The 19,773-nt window shown below is 36.1% G+C and overlaps 1 protein-coding gene across 1 annotated transcript in view; it reads left to right on the top strand.

The window, feature by feature from the left end:
* LOC107194549 overlaps positions 1-12,191 on the top strand; it is a 219,094-nt gene extending 206,903 nt beyond the window's left edge. The window contains exon 12 of the mRNA XM_015584227.1: positions 10,993-12,191. Within this exon, the coding sequence (XP_015439713.1) occupies positions 10,993-12,191 (1,199 nt within the window). The remainder of the gene's footprint in view (positions 1-10,992) is intronic.
* Positions 12,192-19,773: the final 7,582 nt, after the last annotated feature.

Here is a 19,773-nt window from a genome sequence, read left to right as displayed (position 1 = left end):
TCTCTTTTCTCCCCTTGTATCTATTCTTCAACGATTATTCAGTTCTCCTTGACTTCGTTGTCATAAGAAACGGTGTCCGCGTTTCGTACATATTTTTTTATGTGAATTGCATTTTATGCACGTCACTTTTTTTGAATATGTTTTTAGTAAATCTCGAGACAGGAATCGGTTGTGTTTCATGCAAAAGAGAGGATTGTACAGAATAAAAATAGAATCAGAAAAAGAAACAATGTTTTTGTTAAACATACGTAGAATATGCATTATTTTTTATACAATTTAAAATGTCCAAGTTTTTTACTTATCTTCTCATCTATTTAGTTTCAGTAATAGATGAAGCCGTAACAGATTCATAAATTGTTATTCGAGTAGATATACATATATTTTTCAGTCAAGAAATATATTATTATACGTTCTTTTTTTCGCCAGAACGAGATTCTCGTCTCAATATGGCACAGTGGTTCACTTGATCAAATATCTTTACGTAGAATAACATCCTTCGGAGTAATTCAGTTTAAACTGAAAGTGTGTGTTAAAGAAAAATTGATTTGCTCTATTAATTATTTTATAGAGAACAAGATATCGTAAATAAAAGATTCCATTAACTGCTTGTCGAAGACTGTAGATACTTACTTTATTATATGTCGAACCTTCATATATTTTGTACGTAGTAAAAAGTTGGTAATTTGTATATAACAAATCTACCTTGCAGAAACACGTAACGTGACAATACAATACCGAAACACTGACACCGTTGCATGGTGTGATATGCCAGGAGAGCTCGTCTAAAGTAGTTTTCCAGTCACGCCACCGCTTCGTTTCTCCAGTTTCTCTCCTACTATCGCTTACCTCATTCGTCAGCCATGATCAATGATCGAGACAAACAGAAAAAAAAAAACGTGAACAAAAAAAATATAAAAGAGTCGTCGGGCGACGAAGAAGAAAGAAAACGTAACTCGCGACGCTTCCCCGTTTTACTGTTTAATTTCTTCAATCTCCACTTACGTTGTTTTACACCTTTGCAGAGAAGAGATGGCGTCTGAGGTTCGGGGAGGCGGAATCGTAGCATCTCGCCTCCTCTGAATACAGACGTCTCGATCCGAGGCTTATCGATCAGAGACGAATTTAGCGGTGCTGAAACTAGCCGTTCTGGGAGCCGGAGCTAATTACATTTATGACGACGAACCGCCGAAAACGCAGAAGACGCGAACGATTTAAAAGTCCGAGCACATTCGTAAGGCATTTCTCAAAGTTTTCGTCCTTCGTTCAGTTTGTTCTGTTGATTTACTATCTAACATTTCGTTCACAGTTGTATTGCTTCCTTTTTCTTTCTTCTTCTTTCTTTTTTTTTTTTTTGGTTTGTTTTTGCACCACAAACTCGAAAACCACTTGGGAGGGTGATTTTTTTTTTAAGGAACGAAAGTGATCCGTTCGTTCACGCATATTACTGATTCACGATCACTGTTGACACAGATTGAATCTTGTAATTCAACAGAGTTATGTACTAACACTGCAGTCACAGGGAATAGTCACGGTAATCATTTTTCATTCCATAGACACATCGCTTTATACCATCGACACGTTACATTCTCTGCTTTTGCACGGTCGATCGTACCGATATCGTAGGTGGAATGATTGAAAACGAGTCTTGGTACGTTTCAAGGACATACAGTGGATAAAAACAATATTCGTACACCCTTTAAAACTGAACAAATCTTTCAAAATTAGACCAAGCGACTTGAGCAACTTTGTGGAGTTAGAAGGATTAGTTTAACAAATGATGTGTTAAAAAAATTTTGAAACATTTGTAACTTTTCAGAATGTCAAAGAAAATAGTAAATGTCGTTTTTTACAACTGTTTTGACTGACTATAATGAAAATTGAATAAATATATTTCGAAAATTTATGTCAGTTGTATACATGCTGCAACTTTTATTGAAATCGGTTAATATAGAAACGAGTAACAGGTATCGAAATATAAAAACTGCGATTTTCAACATTTTTAACCGTTTGTATCTCATAACAACGTTAACCGATTTCGATGAAATTTTCAGCATGCATATAACTAGCATAAATCTAAGCAGTGTATTTGTTAAATTATCATTACAATCTCAGATAAAAAAGCCGCAAAAAGCGAACTTTACTATTTTCTTCGCGATTCCGACCAATTGAAAACTTTTCAACATTTTGTTAACACATCATTTAGTACACTAATCCTTCTAAGTTCACAAAGAAACTCAAGTCACTTGATCCAATTTTGAAAGAGTTCTGTTTTAAAGGGTGTACGTATACTTTTTTTACCCACCGTATGTAAACTGTTCTTTCACGATCACTAAAAATTACTTCCACGATTGAGTTTGGCTGCTCTTTGCTATTTTAGGTCTTTTATACGGAGAACTGACTCTATATCTTAACATTAACACGAGAAAAGTTACAAATAAAACATAGGCAACTCATAGGAATGTAATTATAAAATACAAATTACTAAAGTTATTCATTTGTTTACATATTGTGATGAAGTTCATGCAATATCTCAGAATATAAAACAGAATTTGATTGATATAAGGAATTATAAACAAATTATACTGACTATTGTGCTGATTCCAATATCAATCACTTCAGACCCAAATTAATTTGATTTTTATTCCTGTTATCTTGTTTATTAATAGGCTGCAGATGTCTATACAAGTTTCCATTTTCATAATCTGTTCTGCATGCATGTACATATTAAAATTGAAGAAACATTTGTCACCTAATCGGTTCAATAAGTCAAAAGCTAAGCAATATTGTATTAATCTCTGCTGAAATTGTTTTATTGTGATTTTCATTCGCACATTTCCTATAAATGCATAACATCTGCAGTCTAATTACACTGTTCAACACCCATCTGGACTTGTAATATTCAATAGCCGTTTCTTATAGACTTGTGTACCCTGAATACAAATCTGCAAACGGTTTTGTGCCAGCAGCCTCAGTATTCCATAAATTTGATCTTGAAAAATAAAATAAAAATTATTCTATAAACTGTCCCGAATAAAAGGGTATACTATATGTTGTTATCGCATTATGAACATTTACAAATGTTTAAACAACAATCAAGGGGAAAAGGGTACCTGAAATGCACCAATTTTTGCAGATATTTTTTAATTTATTTTAAAATTTAAGGGTCTAGGAGGAAAACTGACTCTACCACGCGATAGAGCAGACATTTTTCCTTCGAAAAGCATCAACAAAAGTGGTATGTCACTTTTTATTTTTCATACTGAAACGAAATAGTTTGGGAAAACATGCAACGTTGACAATGGTACTCAACGGCACGACGGCACACAGTGGGGTATTTGACCCGAAAAGCTGGTCAAAATTATTTTAATATTTACTCAATCTTCAAAATCTCCTAACTTGGTTACTATTCATCCAAAGTTGATGAAATAAAAATCATTTTAAAGTTTGCACTTTCTAGTTTTTGGTTCTTTAAATCAATTTTATCAAAATGGTTGTCCAGAGGGTAAAATTCACCCTTTAATAGGAATGTGCCAAACTGTACTTTTCCTTGATGTTCGTCAAGTGCTACGGAGTGCAAATATTATTTTTTTGCAATTTTGATATATACCACCGGAAAGTATGATCGTTTGTCTTTAAAATAAATCGAACCTCATCGAAGAACTATGTTGTTTAACAAAGATGCAGCCCTTTAAAGGAAACCTATATTTTACAAATGATTTGTGTACGGTAAAAAATGTGTACATATACATATGGTATAATATATACATATAATAGAAGGTCATCAACGAACCCTAGTTCTAATAAAGTTAATAACATACTAAAAACTTCAATCGTCAGGAATTGATAGACGAAATTTACTTAATAAGTTAACAATCAACTGACAGTGATGGATGCACGCGGGTCCATTGTATCTATGATCATAAACATTCTGATTTATGGTACATAATATATAAAATAATATATATTTTAAGAATATTTTTTATTTGCAATATATAATAGAATTTATTTACGTCAGAAAATGCTGTGCAAGATTCTTCATTAGACAGTATTTCTTGCTTATGATATATCTGTCCTTCATCGATCTATCATCAACACCTCAATTAACCCATCATCAGATCAACCATACAATATACGCCTATCATATGATCATTTGCCTTCATAACAAGCTAAACTGCATCCAAAACGGATGTTTTTTAATGAAGTTATGGTCATTTACAGAAACGCCTGCCTCTTTATGGTTTCATGTCTTTCGTGCATGGCACCGTTCAATGATCTGCGTTCCTGTAAATGATTATATCTTCGTTAAAAAACATCCGTTTTGAATGCAGTTTGGCTTGTTTTGAAGACAAAGAATCATCATTTCTAAAATACATGCAAAATTCCGAACACTGTTGTCTATGAGGAACATCCGTTCTCAAATATGAATAAAATTGTACAATTTGAAGGCCCTCTTTATAAGGGAAGATTTTACCTCTCGGGCACCGAGTTAAATAAAATCGAACGAAAGAGGCGAAAAGTAGAAGGTTCAAGCTTTATTTGCCTTTTATTTAAACAAATTCTGACGAATATTAACAATGTTATGGAACATTGAATCTCAATAATTTTTCACTAATGCACAAGTGAGGCGATACTTTTGAACAGAACTGTAGTTTTAGCACCTCTTAGCACCTAATTTTTCAAGAAATATATAAAGCAATGTCCAAGGATAAAAATATATCAAAATTAAAGGGGTGCTTTGGGGTGCAAAAAAGTAATTCAATGTTTTATACTTAATTTTACGAAAAAATAAACACTGTTTTCAAATAGTTATTTTATCAAAACCACACAAATAAATGAAGGAAACAAGATGCCAAATTACTCTATATCCTACATATGTTGCTATTGCACTTCCTTAACACTACACTTGTAATAAATCACTTTCTTAATATAGGTTTCTTAGAATTTTCTTCGAGCACAAAAATTGTTGACTTTCAAACCTCAATTTGTTGCTAAATACTGCTGTCTTCAAAGATAGCAGTTTTCTTATTCATTCTTAGGTACATAGGGACAAAGTTTCATGCATTTTGAACAAAGATAAAATTGGGGATTTTGGCCAGCTTTTCGCAGTAAGCATAACTACCATTCGGCGTGACCGACTCGTTTAACGCGCGGGTCATTACAGACGCAATCGGACACTTTTGGAGCAGCATTTTCGATTTTGTTCAAATTTGGATATGTTGTCGACTTTACGGATATATAAACATATCTCGAAGGATTTTTGATAATTTTAAAAATTGTTGATTTTCCAGCTGTTTGAAATTTAGGGTCAACTTTTTTTCAATAAATCATAACTATTGAACTAACAAACTGATAAAAATGAGCTTTGCGGGCACTTACAGTGGAGACATAAGAGTACCAAATAAAAATTATATCAGTTAAAAAAGATATTTTTTAACAGTTTATTTTGCAATTGTTTTTAATAAATGCCCTATTTTATACCGGGGAACAGTCCATAAAGAGGAGAATTAGGACTACATCCTCAATTTTTTTCAAATTTTTCAATTGATTCCTAGTATTATAAAATTGCATTTCTTTAAAACAATCACAAGATAAGTGGTTAAAAAATATTTTCTTCTAACTGAAATACTTTTGATTAGGTACTATTATGTATCCACTGTAAGCACCCACAAAACTCATTCTGAGAAGTTTAATAATTCAACAGATATCTAATACATTATTCGACCGGTCGAACCGATGTGAATCGATGCAACGGTCACTTCAATTAATTTTCATACGGCCAATTTTAAAGTGTCCATATTTTCAAAGATATGCCCATAAAGAGGACAAACAGGGTTATATCCTCATTTGTTTCAAATTCTTAAATAATTCTCCCGTATAAAAACAGGGCATTTATCGAAAACAATTGCAAAATAAATGGTTAAAAAATATTTTTTTTATCTGATATAATTTTTATTTGGTACTCTTATGTCTCCACTGTAAGTACCCGCAAAGCTCATTTTTATCAGTTTGTTAGTTCAATAGTTATGATTTATTGAAAAAAGGTTGATCCTAAATTTCAAACAGCTGGAAAATCAACAATTTTTTAAATTATCGAATATCCTTCGAGATATGTTTATATATCGGTAAAGACTACAACATATCCAATTGTGAACAAAATCCTTCCTTCCCCAAAATAGTGCTCCAAAAAGTGTCCGATTTCACGTGAAATAACCCGCGCATAACTTCACCGTGCTCCAATATTGCATTTGTTATTCATAAACTATTTAATGAAAAATAATTAACTATTAATAATAAACTATGTTAAAACCGTTGTGTAATTTAAAAATTCGATTTTTTGAATATGCAGGATGTTGGCGCTATCTGTGTACAGTTAGGTACATTAGTTCTTAATGTATTAAAAATACAAGAGAAATATTACTTAATCATTTTTAATATTGCAGTGTCAATTATAAGCAATATAACTAGAGTTTAGGGGAGGATTTAAAAGTAATTGGATTGTTGATGGGCCTCCAAAGCGGATATACAAAATATTGTTTTTTATGCAAATGAGACAGTCGCGCCAAAGCAGACCATTGTAATATTAAAACGCGGAAAGCAAGAAAAGCCAACAATCCAGGAGAGAAAAACATAAAGCATAATAGTTTAGTCGACAAAAACAATATATGCCTGCCACCACTGCATTTTAAACTAGGATTCATGAAGACTTATGTGAAAAGGATGGACCACAATGAAGCCGCATTCAAATACTTGCAACTAAAATTCCCAAGCTTATCTGAGGCAAAAATAAAAGAAGGAACTTTTATAGGACCACAAATCTGCGCACTAATGGAAGATGCAGAAGTTAATAGAATAATGTCAGTTAAAGAAAGTGAAGTGTGGACTGCATTCAAAAACCTTGTGAAAACTTTCTTGGTACATATCAATCACCAAAGTATAAGAACGTTGTGGAAAAACTAATTAAAACGTGGGAACAATTGGGTTACAATACATTTCTAAAAATGCATTTTTTCCACTACCTTCTTGACTTTTTCTGCGAAAATCTTGGCGGCGATATGAATTCCGAACACGGGGAACGATTTCACCAAACGTGATGGAAAAATATTACTATGGAAAAAAAGTACCGCAATGTTTGCAGACTATTGTTGGCATCGACAAATGGATAGTAAGAAGTTACATAAACATCCAGCAGGAAGAAAACACTTTCAGGTATGTATGTACATTCATCTCAGTGTTCCGTGTATTATTAGAAAATAGTTTATAAATAGCAAATTAATACTGGAGCATGGTGAAGTCACGCGCGTTAATGGATTCTGTTACGCTGAATTGTAATGGATATTTTGCCAAACTGTTTCGTTTCAGTATTGAAAACAAAACGTGACTTACCACTTTTGTTGATGGGTTCCGAAGGAAAAATGTCTGCTCTATCGCGTGGTGAAGTCGGATTTTCTCCTAGACCCTTAAATTTTAAAATAAATTTAAAAATATCTGCAAAAATTGGTGCCTTTCGGATACCCTTTTCCCTTTGATTGTTGTTTAAACATGTTTAAATGTCCATCATGCAATAACAACATATAGTATACCCTTTTATTCGGGACAGTTTATATGTACAATAATTTTTACGCAACAGTCAACTGAATAATTATTATTGTTTGCACACAAGAAATGTGCATGGTCGAAAATTTAAATTTATTTTTCAAAATCAAATTTATGGAAAACTGAGGCTGCTGGCACAAAACCGTTTGCAGATTCGTATGCAGGGTAAATAAATCTATAAGAGATGACTATTGAGTGTTAAACTCGAAAAAAAGTAAAAATTTGTTGGACGGTGTTAATAGTATGTTTGTAATTCAGTAATCAGTCATAATTGTATGAAGTAGATTTAAGAAGGTTAAACTGGGGTTTCTAAATTCGTAGATGTTCCTGCGCGTAAAAATGAACTACAAAGTTCTGACAAATATCGAACTTTACGTAATTTATTTTTGAAATCTAGACTATTTTCTGTTCAAGCATCACATATTAATAAATATTCAATGTGGCGCCCATTTCATGTTCTCCTCCGCGATTTCTCATAATATTGGATACATTTTGTATTTAAGTTACCGCATATCCCGACTACAATAATATAGGAATAAAATCGAGCGGTTACGCACACAGTATTTATTAGCAATTAAATTACAACAAATTAATTGTATAACGTAAATGTCAATCTTTCATAATATAGTCTTTCTATGATGAATTGGTACAAATTCGTGCAGTCATTTTTCTAAAATAACAATTATTATACAATGCTATAAAGCAACGTTGTATATACCGCCACTATACCGCCACTTATAACCCCTTTGTCTAAAAATGGCGTTCATCAACCTAACTTAGACGTAATTTCGTGACTCTGTTCAAAGGGTCCTTAATATACGGGGTAACGACACTACCAACCGCTTCAACTAAACTAAACAATCGGTGGCACGTATGCCACCACGATTCGGCCCGTCCTACTTCGACAATATGTGCACGCTGCCTTAAGAACATACATTCCACAATCAACGTACCATATACAGGGTGTAACAAAATTGTTGGAGGACCCGGAAATGGGAGACTCGTGAGGTGATTTGAAATAAGTTTTCCCTTAGCAAAAATGTTATCCGAGGCTTTGTTAACGAGATATTAACGAAAAACCCCGACCAATTAGAGCGCGAGTCTGTCGGCCGAGTTCCCGCGGTAACGTTGGTTACCAATCGCAGCGCGTAGCCAACATTACCGCGGGAACTCGGCCGGCAGCATTGTACTCTAACTGGTCGAGGTTTTTTGTTAATATCTCGTTAACAAAGCCTCGAAGAACTTTTTCGCGAAATAAAAAGTTGTTACACATCACCCCAGGAATCACCCGTGTTAAGAACATACACCTATTTTGAGACACCCTATACAAGGTGAATTACGTAACACTTTCACCTAAATTATCTCCGATGTTTTTAAAGATACGAGAAAATGTGTAAGGAAGAAAATGTTTGTTCCTGTAGGGCAGTTATTGTGATAGAGAAGATTTTTTTCTCAAACTCACATTTTCTGAAAATTTTAATGTTATCGAGAACGACGTATTTTGATTAGTGTAAAATTATAGCTAATGAAATACAAATTCTACCATGTATAATATGTTAACCTTCAAATGACCTTTGGAGTAGTTATTCCTCAAAAAGCATATCTTAACGTACGAAGAATAGAGAGTCTACAGAGAATAAGAGTTATTATAAACTTGTGTGTTGTGACAATGTTTCAGTGTTTCCATTAATAACAGCCTACCAGAATACGGGATCATGCAGGAACATCTTCTTAGCGCTAGATCAAGGGGGTGCCTAGGGGAGCGGTAGTTCTGAGCGCCACGTTTAAGGGGGCCCCCGTTCTGAATCGTCCATTTCGTTATGATTAAATATTATTTCATTTTATTTAAAATAAATTCCTATTTTTTAAGATTCGTGTATTTTGTTGTGCTGTATTACAACCCCCCCCCCCCCCAAAATGTGTCCAGGTCGACATTGTCTTCATACGTTAAGATATGCATTTTGAAAAATAACTCCTCCGAAGGTCATTTGAAGGTTGACTTATTGTACATGGTCGAATATATTTCTTCATTAGCTATACCGTTACACGAAACAAAATACCTTATCCCATTTAAAAAAAACCACGATGACCCTGAAATGTCGGAAAACATGACCTTGAGAAAAGAATCTTCTCTATCACAATAACTGCCCTGCGAAATAAATACTTTCTTCCAGACACATTTTCTCGTATCATTAAAAACAACGGAGATATTTTAAGCGGAAGTATTACGTGACTCACCCTGTATATACAGGGCGTCTCAGCTAACTTGATCACCTCGAATAATGACTTAACGGTACACTTTATGAAAATTTTGAGGCATGGAACGTAAATGGCATCAAGGGACACATCTTATAAGGTACGTGCTTTTTGTGGGTGGAGAAGCATTTCAGAGATTTCAAGGTCACCTTGATTTCTTTTATTAGAATGACTTATTTTTTGTATCATAAATTGATAAAGTATCAAATTCTAAGTGAAAGTGGGTTGATCTTCATACGTCCTAAACCTAATAATACATAGTTAACGAGATATTTACATAATAATCACTGTATTGAAATCGCTGTATTGAAATTGAGGGGCATCAGTTTGAGCACCTATCAAGGTAGTGAGTACGTATTAAAAGTTGTTTTGTAAATATCTCATTAACTATTAGGTTCAGAACGTATGAAGGTCAACACATTTTTATTCAAAATTATATACTCTATCGATCTATGATACAAAAAGTAGGTCATTCCGTTATAAAAAATCAAGGTGACCTTGAAATCACTAAAATGCCTCCATTCACAAAAAAGCACGTTCCTTATAAGATGTGCCCCTTGATACCATTTAAGTTCCACACCTCGAAATTTTCATAAAGTGTACCGTTAAGTCATTATTCGAGGTGATCGAGTTAACTGGGACACCCTGTATATACTATATATGTAATATGTAAGTTTATTGTCGTATTACAGACTTAATGCTGGCGATTTTATTTTGAATTGTAACAAGAAAGTGAAAGTATGGTAATCGCGCAATAAACTAACCCATACTTTAGAATGGAACTATGGATCTCCTAATAACAATTAAGACAAAGCGTATCTTTTTGAACAGATGGATAACTCGCTGTAACGTAGAAATATAATTAGGCCGAATAACATTAATATTATTTACGGAAACTGAAATGTCTAATATAAAAGAAAATTGATCCAACTAACTTTATTACGGTACTTATGAAATTGTAATACCAATATAAATATTATAGCTACCAAGAGCAGCCAATCTCAATATCTCATGATAGAATCTTTTCCAAAAACAACAAACTCGTTCCGTATCATCCCAAACAACTTTCCGGTACACCGAACGTAAGCACACGTCTACCGCTCGATAAATCCTGATGAACCGAAAAATTGCCGAATGTCGTAGAGTCCGCTAGGAGCGTGATGGACGTGCAGGGTGCGACGGAGGAACGTGCCTCGTACTACGTCGGTGAGCTCGTCAGACGGAAAAGCGAGGGCAGCGACACGATTCCCTCGAAGACGTCGACGATGCAGTCGAGAGGCGGCCCGTTGCGTCACCGCAGGGTCTCGTTCGACAGCAACCAGGAAGCGAACAGCCTGACAACGGGTAACGCCGCGGAGAAGATGGTCCGTTGTCGCAACAACAAGTGCAGCAACTCGGCGATCATGGTCGAGGCACGGAAGACCTACAAAAGCTGTCACAACTGCACATGTCTGTACTGTTCAAGGGAATGCAGAAAGGCTCACTGGCAGCGTCACCGAAGGACCTGTCTGCACTCACGGGCCGGCAGCCTCTGCAAGCAAGTGTTGTCCTCGGCGAAAGAGGATCCGATCACGTTGAAGCACATCTCCGCATTGGCCAAGCGTGGCCACGCGTTACACGGTCGCGGGGCCGTCAAGTGCTTCTTTTCTAGTCCCGAGGCAGCGGAGAAATTTATCGCAAACGGTTTCGTGGATCTCGGTGAGCCCACTTACATCCGATGGTCGGACCTCCTTGCCAGCGAGATGGGCGCGGATCTTTACGCCGAGGTGATCAGACTCTGCAAGTCGTACAACCCGGACACCAGACTGGTGCTCTACGTGGCCGTGTGCGTGGTCAGCGAGGTGCCGACCAATGGGGCCGTCAGGTGGGAACGGCAGCTGGTGTCTAGGTGTGCGAAAATTCATCTGGATTCAGCCAGCAGGCATCATACCTCCTCATCGTCGGCCTCGCCCCAAGGCAGACAACAATCCACGTCGCCCTGCAACATCACCAGGGAAATGGAGTCACCCGAAATGCTTGTGCTGACGTCTCTGCCGGGCAGCAATGGTCAAAACACACCGAAGAGGATCAGGGAGATCAGTTTCACGAACATACAGAGGCAACTGAAGCTCAGGGGCGTCTCCCTCAGAAGGCACTTCCCGCAGGTTTACAGGAAGCTCCGCGCGTATGTGGATGGCACCGTGGACAAGTTCGCACCGGTTACCATCTACCCGCGAGACCAGGCATCCGGGAAAAGCTTCATGTGTATCATCATGCTCGACGTGGAACCCGAGCGTCTTCAACTACTTCCGACAGACTCGTCCAGGGTCCGAACGGTCGATATCAGCGTCGAGCAAGAATGAACGATGAATGGGTGCACACTATCCGCCTGAACAGATTTTTTACTAAATCAGTAGAAAAATAGTCGTTGCCGACTAACGGTGAGAACGATGTGTTATGGAGGAGGTCCTTGGGGTCGTGGATCTGCTACAAAGTGTCTCGGGTAAAGCGTAGGTTGAAGTGGAGTCTAAACTTGATGACTTCAAGAAGTTTCTACTGATATTGTTATTGTTCTGTTTTCAAGTTCAAATTGGAAGATCAACTTTATAATTAAAATCGTCAATGGTCAGAATGTGCAGGTTGTCGTGAGCACCTGATGGCTCACTGGACACGGACTTGGTAGTCAGACGTGTCCCTTTACGCGTAACCTGACGCGTAGCGATTGACTTCACTTATGCAATCCGAGCTTCTTCTATTTTTCATTTCACAACTACTTTTATGAGATTTATAAGATTATCTGGAACGACGATAGTAATGGATAAATCAAGAATCAGTTCAGTTATTGATGGAATAGAGAGTAGGAGACGCAGGATTTTCGTTAATGGAGCTAATCGCTAAGCTTAGATTATGCATTACGAATTTCGATTTTATAAAAATTTCGTGTACTATTATTTATCTTTCGCTTCTCACGATGTCGTCTTGTAGGGCATCGTGGAATCCGTTTGTTTTTTGTCTGACAAGACACTGACATCAGAGTATAAAGTTTCATTAGAAAACAGAATAATATTATTGCGTGGATACGGCGTGATCTCCAATAATAATAAGAAAGCAGGATTAATAAACAGAGATTTGAGGCTTTCACGGCCCGGCATCATACAGTTCTCACTGTTGAGGCTTTCGGGTGTAAGCCGTGTCCTTGTGGAATTGTTTTCCCAACGTTTCGCAAGCATACTGTATACAGTATCAGTGTGTGTTCGACCCCCTGATGAAGCTAGCTGCAATGCTTGCGAAATGTTGGGAAAACAATTCCACAAGAACACAGCTTACACCCGAAAGCCTCAACAGTAAGAACTGTAGGATTAATAAAATGAATAATTACTTATTCTTAAGGAGGAATACTTACTTATCTTTGACACGTCGTTCTCTTTCAAAGGACGAACTGCGACTCTACATTGTCTATGTTAGGCGCTAACCTAAACTCTTTCGCTTTAACATTACACAATACGTGCTACCTATCAGGTAACACGTAACAATATGTAAATGTATCTCTTTTATCCTGAAAGATTCTATCCTTTTTGTACAATATGGACTTCTTCATTTTACTTTCTTTGTCAATATTATCAATACTAATTTGAAACTGGTTAAACCGGCGCTTACCATGAGACACCTTGTATAGTCTGTGAGCAAAACAACCGAGGAAAGATGTTGGGATGTATACAATATTCAGAGAAAGAAAGACGATACACTAAATCAGGCCTGTCCAACATGTGGCCCGCGAGTCATTTCGCCAGACGACGCGGTCCCCACCATCACTCAGTCCATTCCCCACTATTCGCTTACGCTGCGATGCGATCGTTGGGCAAGAGGTACGTGCGGGTAGGAATTTCTGGAGCGTCAGAAGTGGGAACAGTCAGAGCATGTACACACGCTTTCTTGCCTCTATATCGTCGGGCTTCTTGTGGATATGGAGGGGGCTCATTCCCCTCGGCTGAAAGAGCAAGCCGGTAGGGGCGATTATCGATTTTGACCCGCGGGCCACAAGTTGGACAGGCCTGCACTAAATTAAAAACCCGTTCTATGATCAATAGTTCAGAAGATTCAATTTGGAACACGCCTTGACTCACTTCGAGATATACATAAATCTGATTATCTAATTCTGAATCGTTCATTTTTATCGTCTGGACAGCAAAAAGCATAATTTGGATATGATACTCCTTCGATTGTCACAGAAGTGTGTCTGTTGGTTTTTATGGGCACTTAATGAATGTATTTTCCAACGTGTGTCAGTTTCGTTCTTGGACCCCGTCCGCGGACCTTAGGGTACTCCTCTAATTGCTTACATAGATCAAAAGGAAATTCCTCGATTTGGTTATTGCTCTATCAGATGTTTATTGATTACGTCGATCGTTGAAATTTAATAAGACAGCGGTTTCTGAATTTTAATGCTCAAAACTGTTTAAAACTGTTTTTCAAATTTTCGGAGATCCTCAATTCTTTTTATTCCTCGTTTTTTTAAAACTTTAATGCATTTACTATGTTTTATTTATTTATCATATGTCTTTCGAAGATATGCTATTAATGTCTATGTCAATGAAATGTATATACTGGTACATTTTTCTTTTCGAGACACGATATTCGTTTACAAACATTGAAAATTAATGTGAGTTAAAAAACATGACTGATGGACAGGATCTTCTGTGATGCATGATTGAATTGATGATTTTAATTGTGAGATAAATATGTGGAAAAATGTGTCGAAGTAAAAATGAAAATTAATGTTCCTTCAATAACTTAAATTTTCGGTGAGTTTTATTCTAATTAAATAGATAGACAACATAATTTTACAGACAAATGTGCTCTTACGGCATAAGATTTAAAATACAGTGCGCTCCACGAGAGACTTACTTTTAGGACCGCCAGAGTAGCATACTGTTGAAATAACGCCAAACGCTAAGAGCGGTCGTCTAGAAAGAGACAGACAGTGCTACTGAGCGAGAGTGCATTAGCGGCTCTAACAAAGTGGTCAGACCCGTGTATAAAAATTACTGCTTTTGTAATTTTTGTTTTTTCTTAAGGAACATTTATTTAATGGATTTGTGAGATTTGCCTGGTGAAAGTGAGTCCAAACACGGCATAAATTAGACTATTTTCAATTATAGGGTACGGTGGGGGAAATACGGACGCGGAGATTACTTCGACACTAGAGTTGGCGTGAACATCTATAGTAGATTCTAACTATATTGCCATGCTAAGTTCTATCGTCATAGCCCCGGCCTTAGCGCTTGCGCAAAAGCTAGATCGTGCTGGTGCGCCGGCATACGCAACATGGTGGGAGAGCGATATTGTGTGTCCGATAGTACGTGAGAAGGGGAAATGCCCCGCGTGGCAATATGTTTAGTGGCAATATAGTTAGAGTCCACTGTACTTGTAAATAACGAGTGATTCGATCACATTCGTTTCTAATCGCAGTAATTTTTTACAGTGATTCATGATTTTTCATGATCGTCTCTAATTGGTGGAGAATATAACATCAGTTCTTTGCACGCTTAACATAACCTGTATATTTTATATTAATTACATAAAAACAAAAATGCTAGTTGATTCGTATAATGTAAAAGAATAATGAGGAACAATGAAGAATAATGAATAAATTAATGATTATAAATTCTAATCAACAATATATATTGTATAATTATATAGCAACTCATTCGTTTATAATTTCATTTTTTCTAGTGATTTTTGAAAACATAAATATTAATGTAAGTCACAAACACACGAATTATTTATTATTTACGAGCTTAAGAAATGCGCTCTCAATATTAGCGAAATATTTACGAAGGCATTCATGTTGCCTCAAGTTCATGATTGCGAAATGATAATATTGTTTTTAAATAATACATCGCGCTTTTTCGAACATTTTTATGATTTATAATCAGAAATAACTAACGATAATTATTTTCTAACCTGAAGTTCGCTATTATTTAAAAAAAATATAATATTAACAAAAATTCATGATAGTGTCGAATCACCAGGACATGTCCAACCACTGGGTCATTTACCTTACGGTAAAAATAATCGGGAAACATGGTGAACAGGGGATAGTGAATATCACTATATCCGGGATTATACCGCGTCCGTAATTCTCCACCGTCGTCTGGATAGATCACCATATACATGGGCGTAGCCAGGGGATGACAGAGGGAGGGCACTTGGCCTGGACGGAAAAAAGTGGCTTTTGCTCCATTCTACACGAAAAAAATTGGATTCCCCCCCCCCCCTTCCCACAGTTATAAAATTTTTGCGTAATATTTAATATTGCAGTATAATTTGAAACATGACCAATAGCCAAATTTATGACCTTAAAAACAAAACAAAGTGTGTCTGGCTACGTACAGCCCTTTTCACTGTGGCAGTCGATGTGTTTATATTTTTGCCCCCCCCCCCCACTTATAACCTGGCTACGCCCATAACCGTATATGTATACACATTTGTAAACCAAGTATAAAAATAGTACGATTGAGATCGTGTTTAGAGTCTCTCTTATGAGGAAGATCTTGTCAGTCTGTAGGAATAATCGCAATAACGTAAAGTAAAAATTGTAGAAATTTTATTTTTCACATACTTGTTTGACAACTTTGTTGTTCGAGTGGAAGGGTGAAAATCGGTAGCTCCCTCGCGACTCAAAACAATAGCTCTCTCGCGGATTTTACTGTATTTAAATTAATGTATTAATTAATTTTTCAAAAAGAAACATAACAGAATGAAAAGACTACTTCACAAACATTTAAAATATTGGTTATAAATCGAGATTGAAATTTTAATTCTTGCAGGCATTCATTTTTTTACTAAAACCGATACAATTGCAGAAAAGAATAATTTCTCCGATAATGTTAATTACGGAGGATTCTAGAATGAAGAAATGAAACAATTTTCATTCATCTGATTGGTGATCGACGAAAGATCACACAATTTTCCTGTAAAAAAACAGTTTCTCCACGTTATGATTCAGTCCGCTATATTTAAAACGCTGAAATTCCTTAAATTAAAAATGTAAAACTGCATAGATACGTGGATTCTACTTATAATCCTTCCAAGAAGGTGACCGATGATCAGAAAAAACGAATCAAACACAGAACCCGACAGATCGTTTTCGAATGTAACGAAGTATCTATCTTGTTATCTTTTCGTTCGATTCAACATAATTACGGTTGTATTTTTTTTCATTTTATCGTATATATATATAAAGATTATAGATTAAAAATCTCCGAAACGCCCTCAGATCGGCTCGATTGCAAATGTTCTAGAATCTATTGTAGCAGGTCTCGAGTCTGTCTGAAGGCGGCAACGAAATGGCGCAGGCGTGGACCGTAGGAGGAATTCCTACCCATTCCCTGCAACCTTATCACGCCAAAAGTCACCGGATGCGAGACATTTTCGATAATTACGTTACCCGACTAGCGCCCGGTATCCTTGAAAGTCGAATTTCTACCGAATAATCTAGCTCAAATCCAATTAACTACCGTTCTCACAAACACGATCTTTGTGCCAAAACGTAGACCATATAATCCTCAGCGTTAGAAAAATAATCTTGCGCGGATCGCGATAGCAGGAGGAGTCGAAATTTTCTATACAAGGGTACGTTTATATTGGAACTGCGATGAACGATCAGAACGGTGATAGGAGCAAAGCGTAGAAATACAATCTATTGTTTTATAATGGAAGTGCAGTAGACTCTAACTATATTGACATGGTCGGGGCTGTAGAGGAGTAAAATGGCAATGAGTTCAGAGCCCCCTCCATGCTAAGTTCTATCGTCATAGCCTCGGCCTCGGCGCCTGCGCAAAAGCTGAAACGTACTGGTGCGCCAGCGTACGCAATGTGGTGGGACAGCGAATTTGTGTGTTCGAAAGTATGTGTGAAGCGGAAGTCCCTCGCGTGGCAATATGGTCAGTGGCAGTATAGTTAGACTCCACTGTGTGTAATTGGAGCACGCTTATTATACGTATGATGAACGCTAAAAGCGACGAGAAACAAATATTTCTTTGTCTTCGCTGTTATCACAACTCCAATATAAGCGTACCTTAAGAAGCACTTCGATTATTCTGATCTCGTGGACTAATCTCGTGGCCTCGAGAACCTCTCCATTGCAGGATCCTTTTTATCGAGATTGAAGTCTCTTTTCTTTCAGATTTCTTTTTATTACAGAAAGCGCCTCACTACTCGTACTACAATTAAGAATGAAGTGATTACACGTACAAAAACAAATCGAAAATGTAAAATATAATTTCTTATAGGGTATAGTGTTTGAGGTAGTGTAATTTAATTATTCGTTTGGTAGACAATAAATACTTCGGTATGTACCATTCAACTCGTGTACCTATTCGTTATTGCTTATTTTTATTTCTCTTTATGTTTATAAATATTAATAACAGTGTGGTATTATCCATTTTTCACAATATAGTTTCATACATATTGGTAGGTAGGAGATAATAAAGTTAATAGAAAACAGGTCTTACCGTACCACCATCTGTGATTAGTACAAATAGAAACTGCCCTAGTAGCAATTACTGTTGGTATTTTTATGGGTCTTTGATGTACTATTGATTGGCCAACAGTTAGAATTGTCACCCTTTTTGCAACTGGGCCAACAATCATACCCAACGTAGGGTCCACATCAGTATACTACGAAGGGCCAACTGGAGGTTTCTTTCTGTAGGACCAATTGTTGAGTATCTACAATAAACCAACAATAGGAAGACAGTTGGCTATACCTATTACACTTCCATAAAATCCTTTAAAATATTTCAAGGAGTATAACACTAGAAATAATATTTATAATAATTACTTGTTATAATAATTATATACATGTATAAATTGTATATGTATATTAAACAGGTAAACACGTGTTTTACCAGCAAAGTTACCTTTACAATTTATTATGTACAATTTATACATGTAGCTATTTAGTACAAATAATTATTATAAGTTATTTCCAATCTTCTGTCCCCTGTCTCTATTTTCACAAAATGTCAAATGTCAAATGTGTTGCGCAACAGTAACAAATTGTGAGTATATTCATAAATAAGAAAACAAAAAAATCAATTTGAAATATAATAACAAGTTTTTGGTTGTAGCGACGTTTCTGACGTCTTCAAGACTATATTTAAATGTTGGCAAACTTTGGGTGGCCCAATGTTGTATTATCATTACAAATTTCTTGTTAATCAACCAACTATAATAATTCTAGGCCCAACGTTGAATATTCATTGGCAAATTGTTATAACTTTTCCGTCGTAGGCCCTATTTTTAGAATTTGTATGCAAAAACACTAACTATATTCCAACGAACTCCCAACTGTTGAATACTGTTGGCCAACCATAAATGCTACCAGGATAGAGTAAGAGACAGACATAAATAGGTGTAATTACGAAAATTATTTGCACAGTTTCAATTTTTCAAAGTCATTCTTTAGATTCTTACATAGATTATATTATAGGATGACTATGCATTAGGTACACTTTTAAATGATTTTTTTTTAATTTTTTATCCTTATTATATTTACTCTTATACTTTATAGAATTTTCATTTTCGCAGCCGAAACATTTTTATACATCGTATCGTAGGAAGAGTCCCTTTTATTTAGTTCCTACAAGATTTCCCTACTTAGCGGCCCGCTTTTCAATTTCACTTTTGATAACTGATTGGTTAATGATTGTAGAAATTTCGATTATCTCGATTTTCACTTTCAATTTGTTTTTGTACACGGTATCGCTCCGACCTTAATTGTACCACTCATTGGAGACATCTTACATAAGATTTAATGTCGATGGGTCTTTGAACTGTACAAGAAAATCTATTACATAATTGTTTGTAGGTATATTGAAGAATTTGTAGTTGATGTGTAAAGGAGATATTATCAAAAATTTTTCATACATGAAAAACTGT

Source organism: Dufourea novaeangliae, unplaced genomic scaffold (genome assembly GCF_001272555.1).
Source record: "Dufourea novaeangliae isolate 0120121106 unplaced genomic scaffold, ASM127255v1 scaffold10, whole genome shotgun sequence".
NCBI classification, from domain to species: Eukaryota; Metazoa; Arthropoda; class Insecta; order Hymenoptera; family Halictidae; genus Dufourea; species Dufourea novaeangliae.
This window is presented reverse-complemented; position numbering and strand designations above follow the sequence as displayed.